General features: G+C 41.4%; 1 protein-coding gene across 5 annotated transcripts in view; it reads right to left on the bottom strand.

Annotated features, from left to right (window-relative positions):
* Positions 1 to 17045, bottom strand: part of AKAP12 (A-kinase anchoring protein 12) — a 167449-nt gene that overhangs the window by 14606 nt on the left and 135798 nt on the right. The window contains exon 1 of one of the 5 annotated variants that reach the window (XM_056567349.1): positions 14826 to 15030. The exons of the other annotated variants lie outside the window; for them this stretch is intronic. Within the exon in view, the coding sequence (XP_056423324.1) occupies positions 14826 to 14850 (25 nt within the window). The 5' untranslated portion in view covers positions 14851 to 15030. Of the gene's footprint in view, positions 1 to 14825; positions 15031 to 17045 lie in introns of those variants that run through there. 5 annotated transcript variants of the gene reach the window in all.

Raw genomic sequence — 17045 nt, 5'->3', positions numbered from 1 at the left:
CTCCTTCGTAGGAAGGAAGGATGGGGGCCAAAATATATTTTTACAGTGAACAAGCAAGCGAGTGACCAGCGTAGGGCTTCCTTCTATTGGCCAAAGTGGACATCCTCTACAAGTCAGGGTTGAATTATTGTAGATTTAGATATATAGCGCTCCTGAATAATACTTATCACTTGCCCTCGGGATAGATAAAATGTCTGGTCACTGGGGGCCTCACTGATCACAAAAACGGGTCCCGAGTCCAGTTTGGATTTAGAGGCAGTGACACTGACATTACATTTGTAGGATGTTATAGGTTAACATTCTTGATGTTCTGAGTGTGAAACTGGGCATGAAGGATCAGTTGGAGGAGGTAGTAGTGAGATAAGAAGACCATTTATCACTCACTGTGCCATCATGAATGCTGCCGCTCACATTAGTGCACATATCTGGTTTTCTTGATCTGAGGAATTTATTTAAGGTTAGGACACAGAAAGGGAGGAAGCTGTCAAGATGCCAAATAAATCTGTCAAGATAGTAGTAACTCCGAATATATGGAGAACACTAACCCTTAAACATGTTATCTGATACTAAGAGAAACTGACAGCTTGTACTAAGCCCAATATATTAGGTTATAGGGCAGGTAAACTGCTTAAAAGAGGAGTTACTTGCATTTATATGGTGTTTGTTGCTATTGCGCAGGTTTGCGCAATGGAGGTGGGGAGCCACTTTGGCCAATAGAAGGAAGCCCTACGCTGGTCACTCTCTTGCTGGTTCACTGTAAAAGTATAGCTTTTACAGGGGGGGGGGGTATATAAGTGCAATATATGTGTCTCCCTTTCTTGGGGTCCTACATCCAGGGGGCAAGCTACCTATAGAGGGGTCCTACATACAGGGGACAAGTTACATACAGGCTGCTCCTACATACAGGGAGGCTCCTATATAGAGGGGGCATGCTGCCTACAAAGGGGGTCCTACATACAGAGGGTAAACTACAAGCAGCCTACAGGAGGTCTTAACTTCAGGGGCAAGCTACCTACAGGGAGGTCCTGAATACAGGGAGAGAGAGACAGGGGGAAAGAAGAAGAAGAAGAAAAAAAAAAAAGCTCTAAAAAGCAGGCAGCAAAAACAACTTTTTAATCAGAAATGGACAGATTGTTACAGGTTCATTCTTCTCGTGGCCAGTTCAAAACCGGTATGTCTCATTTGCTCTATGACTGAGCAGAATACAGGTGCTGCTGCCTAGCTACAACTGGAAGGAAGTGGCGCCTGTGCTCTGCTCAGAGAGCAGAGTGCTCAGCTATTTGAATATTCATTACGGGGGCGGGCCAAGCAGGAAATATGAGGAGGCAGGGGAGCTCAGCATGCTGACTCCTTGCCTCCATTGCACAGAGCTGTGCCTGTAACCCCTCTTTTTAATGTAATAAACTGCCTGTAACCCCTCTTTTTAAAGCTGTTTGCCCGCACTATAGCCCAATATATTGGTTTTAGTGCGGGTGAACAAGCTGTGAGATCCCATTTATTCTGCTCATAGAATGTGTATTGCAACTACCTCATTCCTGTGGGTAAGTGGGTAAGCTGCTTTCGTAAGTATAACAAATTATATAGTTTTTTCTCTCTTTAAAAAGGTACTCCTGCATAGAACCTTTTTGAACCATCATCCTCGGGCTGCCAGCATTTAAAAGGGGTACTCCGACAATAAAAATCTTATCCCTGGGCCAGCAGCAGCGGTGTCCAGAACATGGAAGCGTGGCGCTTTTTATATGCCGGCAGCCTGGGGAGGAGGTTAAAAAAAAAAAAAAAAAGTTCTACACAGGAGTACCCCTTTAACTAAACAGTTTTTGAAATATGTCCAGAAAGGGACAAAAATATATAGATATCATGAGAATAAAATCTGTCATACTGGTTAGTTAAAGGAGAACCGCACAGGATTGAATATAAGTAGGTGATTGCGGGGGTCCAACCACTGGGACCCCACATGATCTCCTGAATGGCACCCAGTCTCTCTCAGTGAAGAGCTTGTGTAGACTACCGGTAGTCAGCACACACTCCATTCATTTCTATGGGAGTGCCAATGATGCCCAAACACTGTAGTCCGGTATCTTGAGTCCTCCTTTGATCTCCCAAATCTACCATACTCATCCTCATTCAGAGCCGGGTGATTAAAGAAAACTCCTACAGTCTCCTACCTAATACTTTTCACAGCTAAGGGTTTGTTACAGTGTATCCTTTATTTCTCTGGTTTAAGGACTATCTACCCTTAGTGCTATGGTCAAACAAATAGCACAGGCTAAGTCCTTTACTATATGAAAACAATATAAAGGCTACTTTCCCAGTAGCATTTTTGGGCTATCCTCCCAACACAAATGGACACTTAGTTCTGTATATATTATATATTTGTAACTTGGGTTGATATCTCAGTACAAGTTTTTTTAACAATTTTTTTTTTAAGTAGATAGAAATGTAAAAGTTTTTTTGACCTTACAAAAGGACAGTGGGGGCACTTCTACTTCTTCCTACTGGAACCACTTCTGGCTTTGGCACAAAAACTGCAGTGGTAGTTTTCCCAAAAAAATTCAGATTAAACTAGACCAGGCAGGCAGATAATGCATCAAACTTATATTGATGGCACAGGCTGTATGATGTAGTGCATTTTGATAAATAAAAAAAAAATGTAAAAATATATAAAAATGTAACTGAAAATGAAAATAAAAGAACAATTGCCACCAGCCCAAATTTTAGCACTAGCTTCATCCTCTTGTCCAAAAGCTCTATTATAATAGAAAGGAAAACTCCTTGAAGACTTCATTTTACTACAATTTTATGCTGGGGAAAGTTAGATAGTGTAGGCACTAAAATGCAGAAATTATGTATTGTTAGAGTCGTAATAACTATATCTATATAACAAATAAATTGTGTTTTTTGCTGTGGTTTGGATCTGGATAAATCTCTGCTGTACAACTACCTCTGAACAAGCCTCTAGGTAGACTCTTACAACAGATGGGTCCTCTTCTTTTTGGAGAAGATTCTAATTTAAATAGGATAATCCCTGGTCATGTTCCAAGGTTCTCTTATGGATTGGACATTGATGAACATGCTACTTTCAGTGTCACTAGAAACAGCTTTCTTCTGGAAGGGAACTGATTTGCATACACTAAAATTTTTTTACCTTACAATAGAAATAAAGTTGGCAAAATAATCTGATATTAAAGGGGTACTCTGCCCAAAAAAATCTTATCCCCTACCCAGTGGCGGGACCCCCGCCAGCTCTGGGCTGGAAGCAGCGGGGTCCAGAATACAGAAGCTTGGATCGTAGTAGCTGTTACGCCTCCTTCCATAGACATGAATGGAGGGGGGTGTGGTGGCTGAAGTTTGCTCCATGCACAGATGGCTAGGGAGCCATGCCGGAGATCGCAGGGGTCCCCAGCGGTGGGACCCCTGCGATCAGACATGTTATCCCCTATCCTTTGGATAGGGGATAAGATGTTTTTTGGTGGAGTACCCCTTTTAAATACTGCCAAACTTCTCAGTAGTATGATATAAGAAGTTTGCTTTATGGAATGTATAAGATAGTATTATGGAGGAAAGAAGATTTAAAAAAAAATGTCTACTCCCATTCATCTGTGACAGGTATGAGAATGCCTATTAATTAATCTATCAGTCCCAGATCTATCTATCTATCTATCTATCTATCTATCTATCTATCTATGCACTTTGGAAGTGCTGGAGATACAGAGCTCGTGAACACATTGAACACGTACCAACATGCAAGGAAGAGACGGGCCCAGTTCTAAAGATTGTGGGGAGTCCTGCAAATAGGGGATACGTTTAAAGTATTGGAGTACCCCATTAACGTTATGCCCCTCCCCTGGAAAAAATTCTGTAGACACCCATGACCCAAACCCCGACAGATTAAAATGCATTTATTTTTTTAAATGACAGGGAAACTTTAATGTAAGATTTTAAGACCTTATTGAAGTATTGGAATTAGAGATGAGCAAAGTTAGAGTGATTCGATTAGTCACAAACTTCTCGGCTCGGCAGTTGATGACTTTTCCTGCATAAATTACTTCAGCTTTCAAGTGCTCCGGTGGGCTGGAAAAGGTGGATACAGTCCGAGGAGAGAGTTTCCTAGGACTGTATCCACCTTTTCCAGCCCACCGGAGCACCTGAAAGATGAACTCATTTATGCAGGTTAAGGTTTGAGAAGTTAGTGATGAATCGAATCACTACAACTTCGCTCATCTCTAATTGGAATGATAAATGGACAGTTACAACCATGGATGATGATCACTGGAGCCTACAACAAACAGCCTGTCAAGCCAGCATTAGGCATAAACACTGGAGAGCCTGGTTATAGCCGATGTCCAGAATATTAACCTCTGGTCACAGATTTCAGGACCACAGTCACCTCTATATTAAAGTCTGCACATAGATCAGCGTACAGGGATGAAGGGAGCTGTGACAATCGCCTGTGTTACATTTCATTGTAATCCTGACTGTGAAGATAATAAGAGAAGTGATCTTCACAGGACAGGAAGTGTCAGCTTATTTAGGCTATTTTACAAAGACCCATTGATCAGGTAAAGGAGCTTTCCTGGGAATGCTCATTTCCAATAATCAGTCCCTGTAAAAGAGCCAGTGTCCAGCCAATAGACAAGAAAAACTGATTTGTCAGCTGATGAAATCTTTTGTGCCAAATCAGTTATTGGCTGCATCTCGCCATGTGATGAGCGGCCGATAATGATGAATTTGGAGGGCCACACGACTGATCGAGTCTTGTGAAGCCTCTGTAAACGAACAGCGATCACAGAGATTAGTGCTTGTCTCCTTCAGTCTGTGTAAAATGGCTCTTTGGCTTAGTGACTAGATTTTAAAACTAGGTTTAAAAAATAATTTTTCTGAAGACACATTCCCTTAAAAGGGGTAGTCCGGGAAACTTATCACCTATCCACAGGTTAGGTGCTAAGTGTCTGCTGGCAGCCCCCAAGATCTCACCTGCAAAGATGTGCAGAAGTGATGGCCCGCTCAGCCAATTACTGAGCAGGTTATCATTTCTGCATGTCTCCAAGTGTGAGGGCTGCTTGGCTCCAAGAATGGGTGAGCAGTCGGGCACCTTTCTGGAGATTGTGGTGAGGCCCCACAATCAGACACTTATCTCCTATTGTGTGGATAGGGGATGAGTGTAGTTCCACAGACTACCCCTTTAATGGGTTTGGTCCACTAACAGTATTTTTATACTATCAACGGGATCAATAGAATGGGGATACCCGAATACCTCATGTGAATGATGCGGCAGTGCTACTGTGTACAGCGCTTGGCAATTGCTGGCAGTCCTATAGGAAGCAATTAAAGCAACAGCTGCACCACCACATCAGTCATACTTTCCTTTGTTTGGAGGGGTTCAGGTAGTTTGACCCCCAGCAAGCATTTTCATCCTCTGAGTAGGTGATAAATGCTGTTAAGGGGCCAACCCCTTTAAGATTAGAAGCACCCCAATAAATAAATATTAAAGCATTATATTTTATCACCCAACCCCTGGTCTAATATTGCTAATTAATACTAAGAGAGAAAATGAACAACTACTAACTAAATGAACCAGAGGGTTAAAAGCAGAAAGATGTAAAAAGCTTTCAGGGATGTAAGAGTTTGAATGTAAAGCACTCCATGTGCTTATAGTCTTCCCTGTCGACATCTGGAGCTGGTTGACAACTCTCCCGTGGGATTCCTAGAGCTAAGCTGGACTTAGTCCAGAAATTCCCAGCATTCTACGTTCATCAGATATGCTATGTACACACCCAACTTCTCTCTCCTTGGACCCTCCAAAGCCATTTACGCAGACCACATTTTGCAAACTGTGCATTTTTCTACCGTCCTTTGTGTTTCCTACATATATTTTACATGACATTCTGTTCTTATGTTTTATATCACTTCAAGGTAATAGGCTCCCCAGACAGAGAATATTTTTCACCGTGATTTGACTAGTGCTTATGTTACTACCCTGAGACAGCAACACCAATTTTACTCAAAAATGCCTTTAAAACGCTACGGGTTACAGGGAAGTGTAAGGTAAAATAAGAATCTAATAGTTATTCTATACCCAATGCCATTATTGTGTGTGCTCTAGGCAGTTTAAGCTCAGCTATACCTTATAGTTAGGCCTCATGTAAAGTTCTATGGGAGTTCCTGCATGAATGTTTATACAAAGTAAGTAGGTTAAACTGGAAGGTGACAACTGTAAAGTGAGATTTGTAAAGACTTTACGAGAACCAGATTTTATGAAGTGGTTCATAGTTTTAGGAATCAAAAGTAAAACCGATGCATTAAAATATATTGAGGCATATTAAACCACAAGCAAAAACCCTGCAGAATTTACACTTCACTCACTTGTTCTTACGGCTAAATGGAACGAGATGGGATAGATAGAATGGGATGGGAAACAGCTCACCTATAGCAAGTGACTGAAGTGGCCACAAAGCATACAACTGGGATAGGTGATAAGTTGAAATCTTGAGATAACCCCTTTATTGAGGTGGAAAAACCATCATCATGGAAAGAGATTTTCCAACAGATTGGGAAATCTTTCTCTGTGTCCGTGAACAAATCAATGACATTGTTCTATCAATTCTTCTATACTGGGAGATGATAATTTCAAAATAGGAGAGGGTTATAAGCCCCTACCAGCATCAATGGTGGTAATTGATACAATTGGCTTGCCACCATGCTAACAGGATTGGTTAAAATGTATCTTATGAGTAAGGTTCCTTTTATACAGACCAGATACATTGCCCATTATAAGTGCTGCTATTGATAAATTATAAAAGGAAGCTGATTAGCAATTGTTCACTTTCACAATGAAAGTATTGGGAGGGGCTTAATGTAAACATTCAAACTCCCACCGTACATACAATAAAGCTGGAAATGTGCTGCCAACAATCAAGGATTCTAATGTTATTTTTCCTGATCAATTACAGGCGTAAAAGGTTTTTAAAGGGCACCTGTCACATTAGTTATGCTGCCATCCCCTAGGAGGCGACAGACATCCTATTTTCTGTTGCTTATGCCAAAATGTGCAGTAGGTTACAAGCATGCAACACGTGGGCAGTGCTGGCACAGAAGAGTTACTATTATTTCTGCCCATGCCCACCCACTGATGACTGACAGATTTTGCCATATCCACAATAATAGGGAGAAATCTGTCAATCATCATTGGGTGAGCAGGGGCAGACAATTCCCTAAGGATTTACTATGACTCTAGTCTGCCAGGACAATGCTGGTAACCTTCAGTGAAATTTAGGCATAAGAAGGAGATTTTTGAAAACAACATTTCTGCTGCTACATTATGCTGCCCTCAGATCCCCTTTAAGACATTGCATAGTAAGAAGTAGCTGTCTAACCTCTTTCTTTAAAAAAAAAAAAAAGCACAGTACTACCCCATTTAGCCATAAAGCATTAGTGCAACACACTATTATACACAAACGTAAAAAAATATTGTCAATTCAAAGTCGTCTTAAGTCCAAAGTCACTAGCTTTGCCACTCCCCTAAATCTAAAATCTTTGTCAAGATATTTCGCTAAATAAAAGAGAACATAGTAATCTTTTGTTCAATGTATTTCCCACCCCCAATCCAATAATGCCCCCCCCCCCCCCCACACACACACACACACGCTATAATCTACACCTACTGAGTGCCTTTAAAAGAAGTTGTCTCCATTAGGCTGGGTTCACACCATGTTTTTGCAACACAGTTCCCATATTAGGTTTTTGAAAAAAAAAAAAATATTCTCAAAACCTGACTAAACTGTATCAGAACGTATACGGTTTGAAAAATTATGTCCGGTTGCATCAGTTTTTTTATAAAAAAAAAAAAAAAAAAAAAAAAAAGCATACATTGAAATTCCAAGAAAAAAACTATGCAAAGTCAAAAACCGTATGGAACCGTATGCACATACAGCTCTGTACAGTTCCTATTGACTCATTTAAAAAAAAAAAAAAAAAAAAAAAAAAAAAAGTTTCAACACGGTTTTTCACTAGGACCAAAAATTGTGGTAGGCTATGGTATTGGGTACAAGAAAAAAAAAAAACTGCCAAATCCGTATGGGATGCAAACCGGACACAACCTGATGCATTTTTTGGCATACGGTTTTCAATGGAGAGTCAATGCATACGGTTTTCAATACAGTTCCGTATGGTTTTCAAATTGAAAACGTATAAGGGAACTGTATTGCAAAAACGTGGTGTGAACCCAGCCTTAGCAAGTAATCAATTATCACTAATATGATCAGTGACAGTATTACACCTGAGTAGAAAAGGTTACAAGACAGAGAACACACAAAATATCCATCTGTAGAAATTCGGAATGTTCCCAAGTCTCAAGGTGCCATTCATATCCTACACAGGAAACCAGATTAGGAACAGACCCCTTGCAATGCACAAATACCTGACTTTTCACTACAAAGTGACAAAAGTTTTTCAAGAATGACAAAATGATTTGCGTTTCTATCCCAACCCAAGGGTCTGGCTCTGTTGTCTGTTTGCATTTCGGCTTAGACAAACAACTTCAAAAGAAAGAAATCTTATTAACAGCCACCAAGGGTTGGGATAGCAATGGGAGACTTCCTTTCCTGCAAATGATTTCCTTTCTAATAAAGAATTGTCGCATTGAGGCTCATTGGAGATCTCCAGCAGCTGCACATCAAGGACATTCTTGTCATACAAGGGAACATTGATGAGCACTAAGCACGATGTATGGAATCCAGAATTTCTTCAAACATATTTATCAATAAATAAATAGTAGTAGAAATACACCAGGCACTGCACGCTGTATAGAGACAATTTGCTGACAATGTACGTTCTAGAGCAGGAGTATTCAGGTCGCTATTGCCCTATGATGCTCCCGGGGTTCTCTACGTCCCAACAAATTATTTCAGTAGCAATGCAACATTCAAGTAGAAGTGAAAGGACAGATCACTCACCGGTTCTAGTGTGTTAAGTAGGATGTTCTTTATTTCAGGTACTGCATAGTGGTACACATATGCGGGGTGGGTGGGATTCTCGGGTGATACGCGGGAGGGACGAGGCAACGCTGTTTCGTACCAGCAAGGAACTTCTTCCGGCCTCCTATAGGAGGCCGGAAGAAGTTCCTTGCTGGAACAAAATGGTTCCAGAAGTTCCTTGCTGGAATGAAACGGCTTTGCCTCGTCCCTCCCGCATCTCACCCGAGAATCCCCCCCACCCACCCCGCATTTGTGTACCACTATGCAGTACCTGAAATAAAGAAAATCCTGCTTGACACGCTAGAACCGGTGAGTGATCCGTCCTTTCACTTCTACTTGAATGTTATATTTATCAATAGGTTTATTCACCATTATGCCAGATGGGATTTGTATGGCAAAACACACCTACAGAGACACAATGGGTGCTGCCCCACGTGATTAAAGAGTCCTGTTTCACTAGTGCTGCTACAACAAGAACTGACATTTTCTAATTTGGGGAGGTGCATTGAATTATTTATTGTGAATAAAAAAGGAGTTTCACCTTTGGGCACAATTACAGCACAGTGATCTCAGACAGAAAATTAATGTATGGGAGGATTATTAAGGCACCAACCAATCTGGGCTGCTCCTTATAAAGGCTGAAACTCTATAGTCTCAAATTGTTCCTTGAAGGCAACACATTAACTCTTCCCACACAATGAGCTGTATATTAGAAAGAAAAATCAGCCTGTCTCAAATGGATATCCATTATAGCTATGACAATATGAAAACAGGCTTGTAAAAAAGGTATTGGTCTGGAAAAATTGGGATATCACGATCAATTGTAATCTAGTATTATTGTACTCATCAGGGTGTGGCAGGGACCATGCAGTGTAAAGCTGTCCATAGTTTTCTTTGAAATCTATTATTAGTTCCTATTCCTATGTTTTAATGTTGTTCTCCAAGATAAGTTGCATCAGTTTGACAGCTGCTTATATACCTCTCATAGAACTAACATGCCAAGCCAAAATGGAGCAGAAAGTGACCTTTTGACCAAATAATTTGTCCAACAAAAATAATTTGAACAACAAGTCTAATTTCAACGCAAATGGGTTTTCCAGGATTAGGCTGGGTTCACATCACGTTTTTCCCCATACGGGAGCGCATATGGCAGGGGAGGGGGGGGGATCTAAAAACTTGCGCTCCCGTATCCCTGCCGTATGCGGCTGGTATGTAATTCAATGAGCCGACCGGAGTGAACTAGTTGAGCCAACTAGTCCGGTCAAGTTTTTAGATCCCCCCTCCCCTGCCATATGCGCTCCCGTATGGGGAAAAACGTGATGTGAACCCAGCCTAATCCTGGAAAACCCATTTGCGTTGAAATTAGACTTGTTGTTCAAATTATTTTTGTTGGACAAATTATTTGGTCAAAAGGTCACTTTCTGCTCCATTTTGGCTTGGCATGTTAGTTTTTATGTCCGGTAGAAAACTGCATACGGGGAAAAATGAGCCATTTTTTCCCGTATGCAGTTTTCTACCGGACGTAAAACCGGTTTTAGGTCTGGTAGAAAACCGCATACGGGGAAAAATGAGCCAACCGGTTCATTCCGGTCAGCTCATTGAAATGAATTACAACGGCCTTATACAGCAGGGATACGGGAGTGCAAGTTTTCAGATCCCCCCCCATGCGCTCCCGTATGGGGAAAAACGTGATGTGAACCCAGCCTTAGAAGAATGGCTTACTCCCATTTAAGTGAATGGTGCCAAATTGTAATGCTATTTGGGTGTCCTAATTTTAACAATTTTGACTATCTGCACTTTTCACATAACAGTAAGATGGGCAGAAATTACAAAATGGTGTGTGAATGCGAGGCCCAGGTGGTGCGATTAGGAGCTTCATACGCACCACACCGGACATGATAAATGCTCCCCAAGGGTGCGTTCCCACAGAGCGTATACGCAGCGTATTTGACGGCAGCAGCGGGAAATACGCTGCGTATCCCTTGCTCACTATACACACAGGGCTTTCCGGCGGCAGCCCTATGTGTGTAGTGAGTTTTGGAGGCAGGGCCGTTGTCACAGTCATGCCGGCACATGGCCCCGCCTCCAAAACTCACTACACACATAGGGCTGCCGCCAGAAAGCCCTGTGTGTATAGTGAGCAAGGGATACACAGCGTATTTCCCGCTGCTGCCGTAAAATTTGCGCAGCGTCAAATACGCTGCGTATACGCCCTGTGGGAACGCACCCTTAGCCTGATAATCACCTCCCTTTTTACAATAACGTTCCCACCCATTTGACTATTCAGTGAAAAGTAGTGGTAGTCAACCAAATAGTTATAAACATAGAATGTGTCTGCAGATACGAGCCATTTAGCCCATCTAGTCTGCCCAATATTCTGAATACTTGACCTTATATGAAGGAAAGCCTTATACCTATCTTATACATTCTTAAACTTCACTGTATTTGCAGCGACCACTTCTGCAGGAAGGCTATTCCATGCATCCACTACTCTCTCAGTAAAGTAATACTTCCTCATATTACTGCAGAAACTGTTTCCCCTCCAATTAAGGTTAAACACCTATTTCAAGAAAGTAAAAACATAAACACTCTTTGGTAGAGACTTTTTGGACTGATCACAGGTCCTTTTAAGCCTAAACTTTTCATACACTGAATTTATATGGAGAAGAGTATAAAACATTATAGAAGAAGAAAATGTTCTAAGAAAGTCCCGAAAGATAATGGAGACTTGGAATCTTAGTCAGTAAAGACAAAAGGGCCCTATAGCCCATTACTGTCTAAAAAATTTGGGGATAGAACCTAGAACTAGATAAATGAGACATTAGTGCTTCTGAAACAACTAAATGTTAAAGGGTCTAACATGAGTATACTGTGTTACAAAGTATCAGAGGGGACTAAAGAATTTAAGATAGAGGATTAGATAGATAAATACACATTGGCCCTTATTCACTAAGAGTGTTGTGTAGGTTTCTTTGTGGGTTTTAATTCCCTACAATTTTTTTGCCATGGCATTTACTAAGGTTTCCCTACATTTTCCACTTTCCCTCCATTTTTTTTAATTTATTTATTTTTTTACACATGCTCTGATCTGTAGGGTTTTTTTTCTCAGCTGAAATCCACCACATTTTCTGTGGAAACCTTAGTAAATATGTTGGGTTTTTGTGAAAATGTCGGGAACACGCCCCGTTTTGGTGACCACGCCCCTTTCCCCCACAGTCCCGCCCCTTTTTCAGGGTTTCTTAGTCAAATTGAGTGTTAGTCGGGTTTTTTTTTTTCAATTCTGGCGCAGACAGAATTTCTGGTGCAATGCACCAGAAACTGGCGTACAACCCTACAAAAACATGTCCGGTTTGCAATAGTAAATGAGGGCCATAGTTCACATTTCCAGTGACCCTATACTGGTCACAGTATGTAATGAACAACCATAAGCTGTACAGAATAGTACTGATACCAACACCTCCCTACAATCAGTAATTCCCTTCCGTGACATCTTTACTGAATGACAAGAGTTCCCTCCAAGTTCCATGCTGGGAATTACTAAAGGCTCAGTATGAGGTAAGTGCTGTTACTGTGCCCATTCACCAAACTGTAAAGCCCCCTCCTATAAAAGGAGTCCAACTCTCTACAATTGAATGGGCTTACGCTTTCCCAGTACACAGATTTCCACAGTATGGGAACTGGGACCCCTCCCTGTGCCTCTGCCAGGAATGAGCTTCTTTACAGTATGGGACAATGACGTGCAAAGGAAACACATAGTATGCTGTTACCGCAGGCAGATGTCGACCAGCTTATACATTTCCATTGCGCTTTCCGATAGAAAAAGCAAAAAAATGTATATAAAAATAAAAAAACAAGGCAAAATTTTCATTATAGAACTGTAAACAGATAACCTAGAAAGAATGAATAATCCAACTTTATGGCTTGAGATGAACACGTCTTGGGAAATAAGTCATGTTCGCGAGGAAGATCTCAACATTTACTGCTAATCCATCCCAAAGGCACAGCCTGCAACTATAAAAGGGTTAAATGGGCCGGGTCCCCTTGGGGACTTGCAATAGGATCACTTACAAATTAATTTCATTGTCAAACAGCATAGGACAGTGGCAGCTGACTAATATCAGTAAGAAGACACCAAACCCTGAGAGTTAACCTCATGACTCCCAGTTAGTTACTGGGTAAAAGTGATCTGCACTAATAACACACTACATTCACTGGAGGGCCGCTCCATAGATGGACCCTTATACATCACAAAAGACTCTCTCACAGCGAACACATTTACAGTATTGGAAGCTTGGATGGGGGCGGTGTTATATTACATTACAGCTTCCCAAGTAAATGAATAATTCGCACTATAAATTTAACAGTAGTAATGTTAGTTCTTGTATTAACCAAAACCAATGCAGCATTTGTCACATATCTTATTAACATTTCGGCTCAAAATAAACTTTCTTGTAACCAGACTTAGTGTTTCCCAACCAGGGTGTCTCCAGCTGTTGCAAAACTACAACTCCCAACTGTGTGGACATGCTTAGACCAATGTTTCCCAACCAGGGTGCCTCCAGCTGTTGCAAAACTACAACTCCCAGCTGTGTGGACATGCTTAGACCAATGTTTCCCCAACAGGGTGCCTCCAGCTGTTGCAAAACTACAAATCACGCTGTGTGGACATGCTTAGACCAATGTTTCCCAACCAGGGTGCCTCCAGCTGTGGCAAAACTACAACTCCCAGCTGTCCAGACATGTTTAGACCAATGTTTCCAAACCAGGGTGCCTCCAGCTGTTGCAAGACTACAAATCACGCTGTGTGGACAACCTTAGACCAATGTTTCCCAACCAGGGTGCCTCCAGCTATTGCAAAACTACAACTCCCAGCTGTGCGGACATGCTTAGTCCAATGTTTCCCAACCAGGGTGCCTCCAGCTGTTGCAAGACTACAAATCCCGCTGTGTGGACAAGCTTAGACCAATGTTTCCCAACCAGGGTGCCTCCAGCTGTAGCAAAACTACAACTCACGCTGTGCTGACATGCTTTGACCAATGTTTCCCAACCAGGGTGCCTCCAGCTGTTGCAAAACTACAACTCCCATCATGCCCGGACAGCCTTTGGCTGTCCGGGCATGATGGGAGTTGTAGTTTTGCAACAGCTGGAGGCACCCTGGTTGGGAACCACTTACTTAGACTATATCCTTCTGTCACCCATATGAACAACTCAACAGACTGCCTGTAGCTGGTGATACATTAGATGTGATCAATTGAAATCTCTTGGATCTATACAAAATGTATAATTTTATTGAACACACTGGCTTCATGATGTACATTAATGGCAATCCCATGAGGCATAGCCAACATACTAGCAGCTGTATCCCCCTAGCCCTCTCCAGACTGCATGCTGCTATGTGCTACCATAATGGAGACACACCTTCCCCCACTTTACTATAACTTGAAAATAATATTATGAAAATAAGAAATTATTAGGATTAAACGTAGCAGAACTTTCCTCACTTTACTATAAAACTTAAAAATAAGAAAATAAATATGATTAACTGTAGCAGAACTTGAAAATAAATATTCCATTAAGAAAATAATATGATAAAATGTAGCAAAACTAAAATTCAATACATAAAAATACTGTATATTATTGAATAGGAAGCAAATCCATTCGTAATAACCGATTCAACCAATAGTCCGTCAATACCAAACAGGAAAAGTTTTGGAAGTTTCGTAAACTTTAAATTATTCCTGGAAACTCCCCATCGAAATACGAAATAGAATTCACTCGATCTGTCCTGTAAACTTCACATAAAAGGTCATAAAAAAAAAAAATGCCTATGGTTCAATAAAAATAGGATCTTACCAGTCAATGTAATAGTGCCAAGCATAATGTGCGCTCCTTCTGCCTAATCCCCCAGCAGCTTAGTCCTCTGTAGTGGAAGGAATGATAGTAGTAGTAGTTCTAGATGTATCCCAGGTTACTAGCGCAGGCAGCAGATGGGGTGTAAAGCTTACTTAAAGCACAATCCAGCTCTTTGGAAGAAGGTGTATACCATCCCAGTGTTCCCCCTGTGCTGTTCTTGGAGGGATGTGTGAAATGAGAGGAGAGCTTCCTTCACACCCCTTTAACAAGTTCTCAGAGTGTGAGCTGCCTGAGTGCACTACAGCACTCCCCTTCCTCCAACCCCACCCAAACCTATTGTCTGCCAGCCCCCAGACCCCATGGAGAGGACTTTAAATTGTTCAGACTGAAGGTGGCTTATAGCTATGACTCACCCTGATCCTTGCATCCAGTACATTACTTCATGGGGAATTAGCATTTGCAAACCAAAAAAAGCCTACCCCCCACCCCCACCTTATCTTTTCAACTTTCTTTACATACCATATGAATATCCTTTTCATTCCAAACCTGAGGGATTTACCAAATGTAAATTGAACTTGTCTTTTCTACTTTTGTTCTTTTCTTCCAGCTCAGACTTCAGACCGTATTAACCTTTCAGAAGCAATAAGAGAGTTTTCCTCCCCCCACTATCTACAGAAAGTCCTCTACACCAAATGGGGCAACAAATGCGCACAGCAGATCATTTAGATTGTGATAAAGTACTTAGGTGTAAATCTGACTACACAAACATTATGTGGGGAATTTATCATTGTTTTTAAGCTGGAATTCCAGAGTTTTTTTATTTTTTTGCAAAAACGCCGTAAAAAAACGCCAATTTTGTGGCACAGTTTTTTTTCAGCAAAAAACGCCGTGTCCAGATGTTAGCTGCAAGTCAATAGCAAACTGCAAAATGCCAGATTCACTGGCATTTTTCAGTTTGGCGTTTTTTAAATCCTTTTGGCGTTTTTCAGCAATTTCGAGCTCAGAGGCTGGATTTTCAAAACGCCTGACAAAACCTAGCTTGGCAATTTTTGCCCTGAAATCGTGGTGTTTTCCTTCCATAGAAGTCTATGGGAGAGCAAAAACGCCAAGAAAAACGCCATGTTGGTTTTAACTTTTGCGTTTTTGCAGGCGGTTTTAATTATTTTTTCCAAAAAAGTGATGGAGATTCCTTTTTAAATTAAAATTTTGTAGGGTACCATTAAAAAAAAATAATAAAAAAGATACAGTAGTGATGGAAAAAATTGTATCTAACAAAATTTATCTTATTTATTTCAACATTTTTATTAATTTTTAAACAGGGATCAATTTATGTGGGCGGGTAAAGCACTAAAATGTAGCCGACAATAATAAAAATGTAGTGTGTGTGTGTGTGTGTGTTTTTCAAAATTTTTCTTACATTTTTTAGGTAGTACTACTACTCCCAGCATGGAACACACTGTTCCATGATGGGAGTAGTAGTACCTGTACTAATAGACAGATCGCCTGTTGCGATCCTTCTGTATAATTAATAGATGCGACCGGTAGCTCTTCTATGGTCCCCTGCACTGCCGTATATATACACATATTCATATTTCCCGCAGAAAGCTGTGATTGGCCCGATGGTTCCAGCCAATCACATCTCTGTGGAAAATATGACTAGGTTTATATATACGGCAGGGCACGGGACCATAGAAGAGCAGCCGGCCGCATCTATACATTATACAGGAGGATCACAGCGGGTGTCAGTAGTGATACCAGCTGTGATGTCTTCTTAACTACAAGTACTACTACACCCAACATGGAGCACACTCTGCTCCATGCTGGGAGCTGTAGTACCTGCATTAATAGACCGAACGCAACAGGTGTCAGAAGTTAGGTGCGATCTGTCTATTAATGCAGGTACTACAGCTCCCAGCATGGAGTACCTGCAATTAAGGACATATCACAGTGGGTATCACTCCTGACACCCGCTGCAATCATCCTATCTATTGCAGAGATGGAGCGGCTCTATACAGCACTCGCATCTCTGCACTATACTCCGGTCAGTCATGTGAATAGAACATCGCTGATTCATATTTCCCTCTGAGAGCTGTGATTGGCTGCAACCATCTGGCCAATCCCCACTCTGGGCAGAAAATATGAATCAGCGATGTTCTATTCACATCACTGGCCGGAGTACAGAGCAGAGATGTGAGTGCTGTTTAGAGCCACTCCGCATCT

This window comes from Hyla sarda, chromosome 3 (genome assembly GCF_029499605.1).
Source record: "Hyla sarda isolate aHylSar1 chromosome 3, aHylSar1.hap1, whole genome shotgun sequence".
Taxonomy (NCBI): Eukaryota; Metazoa; Chordata; class Amphibia; order Anura; family Hylidae; genus Hyla; species Hyla sarda.
The sequence above is the reverse complement of the archived record's forward strand: the minus strand, read 5'-3'. Positions and strand labels throughout refer to the sequence as shown.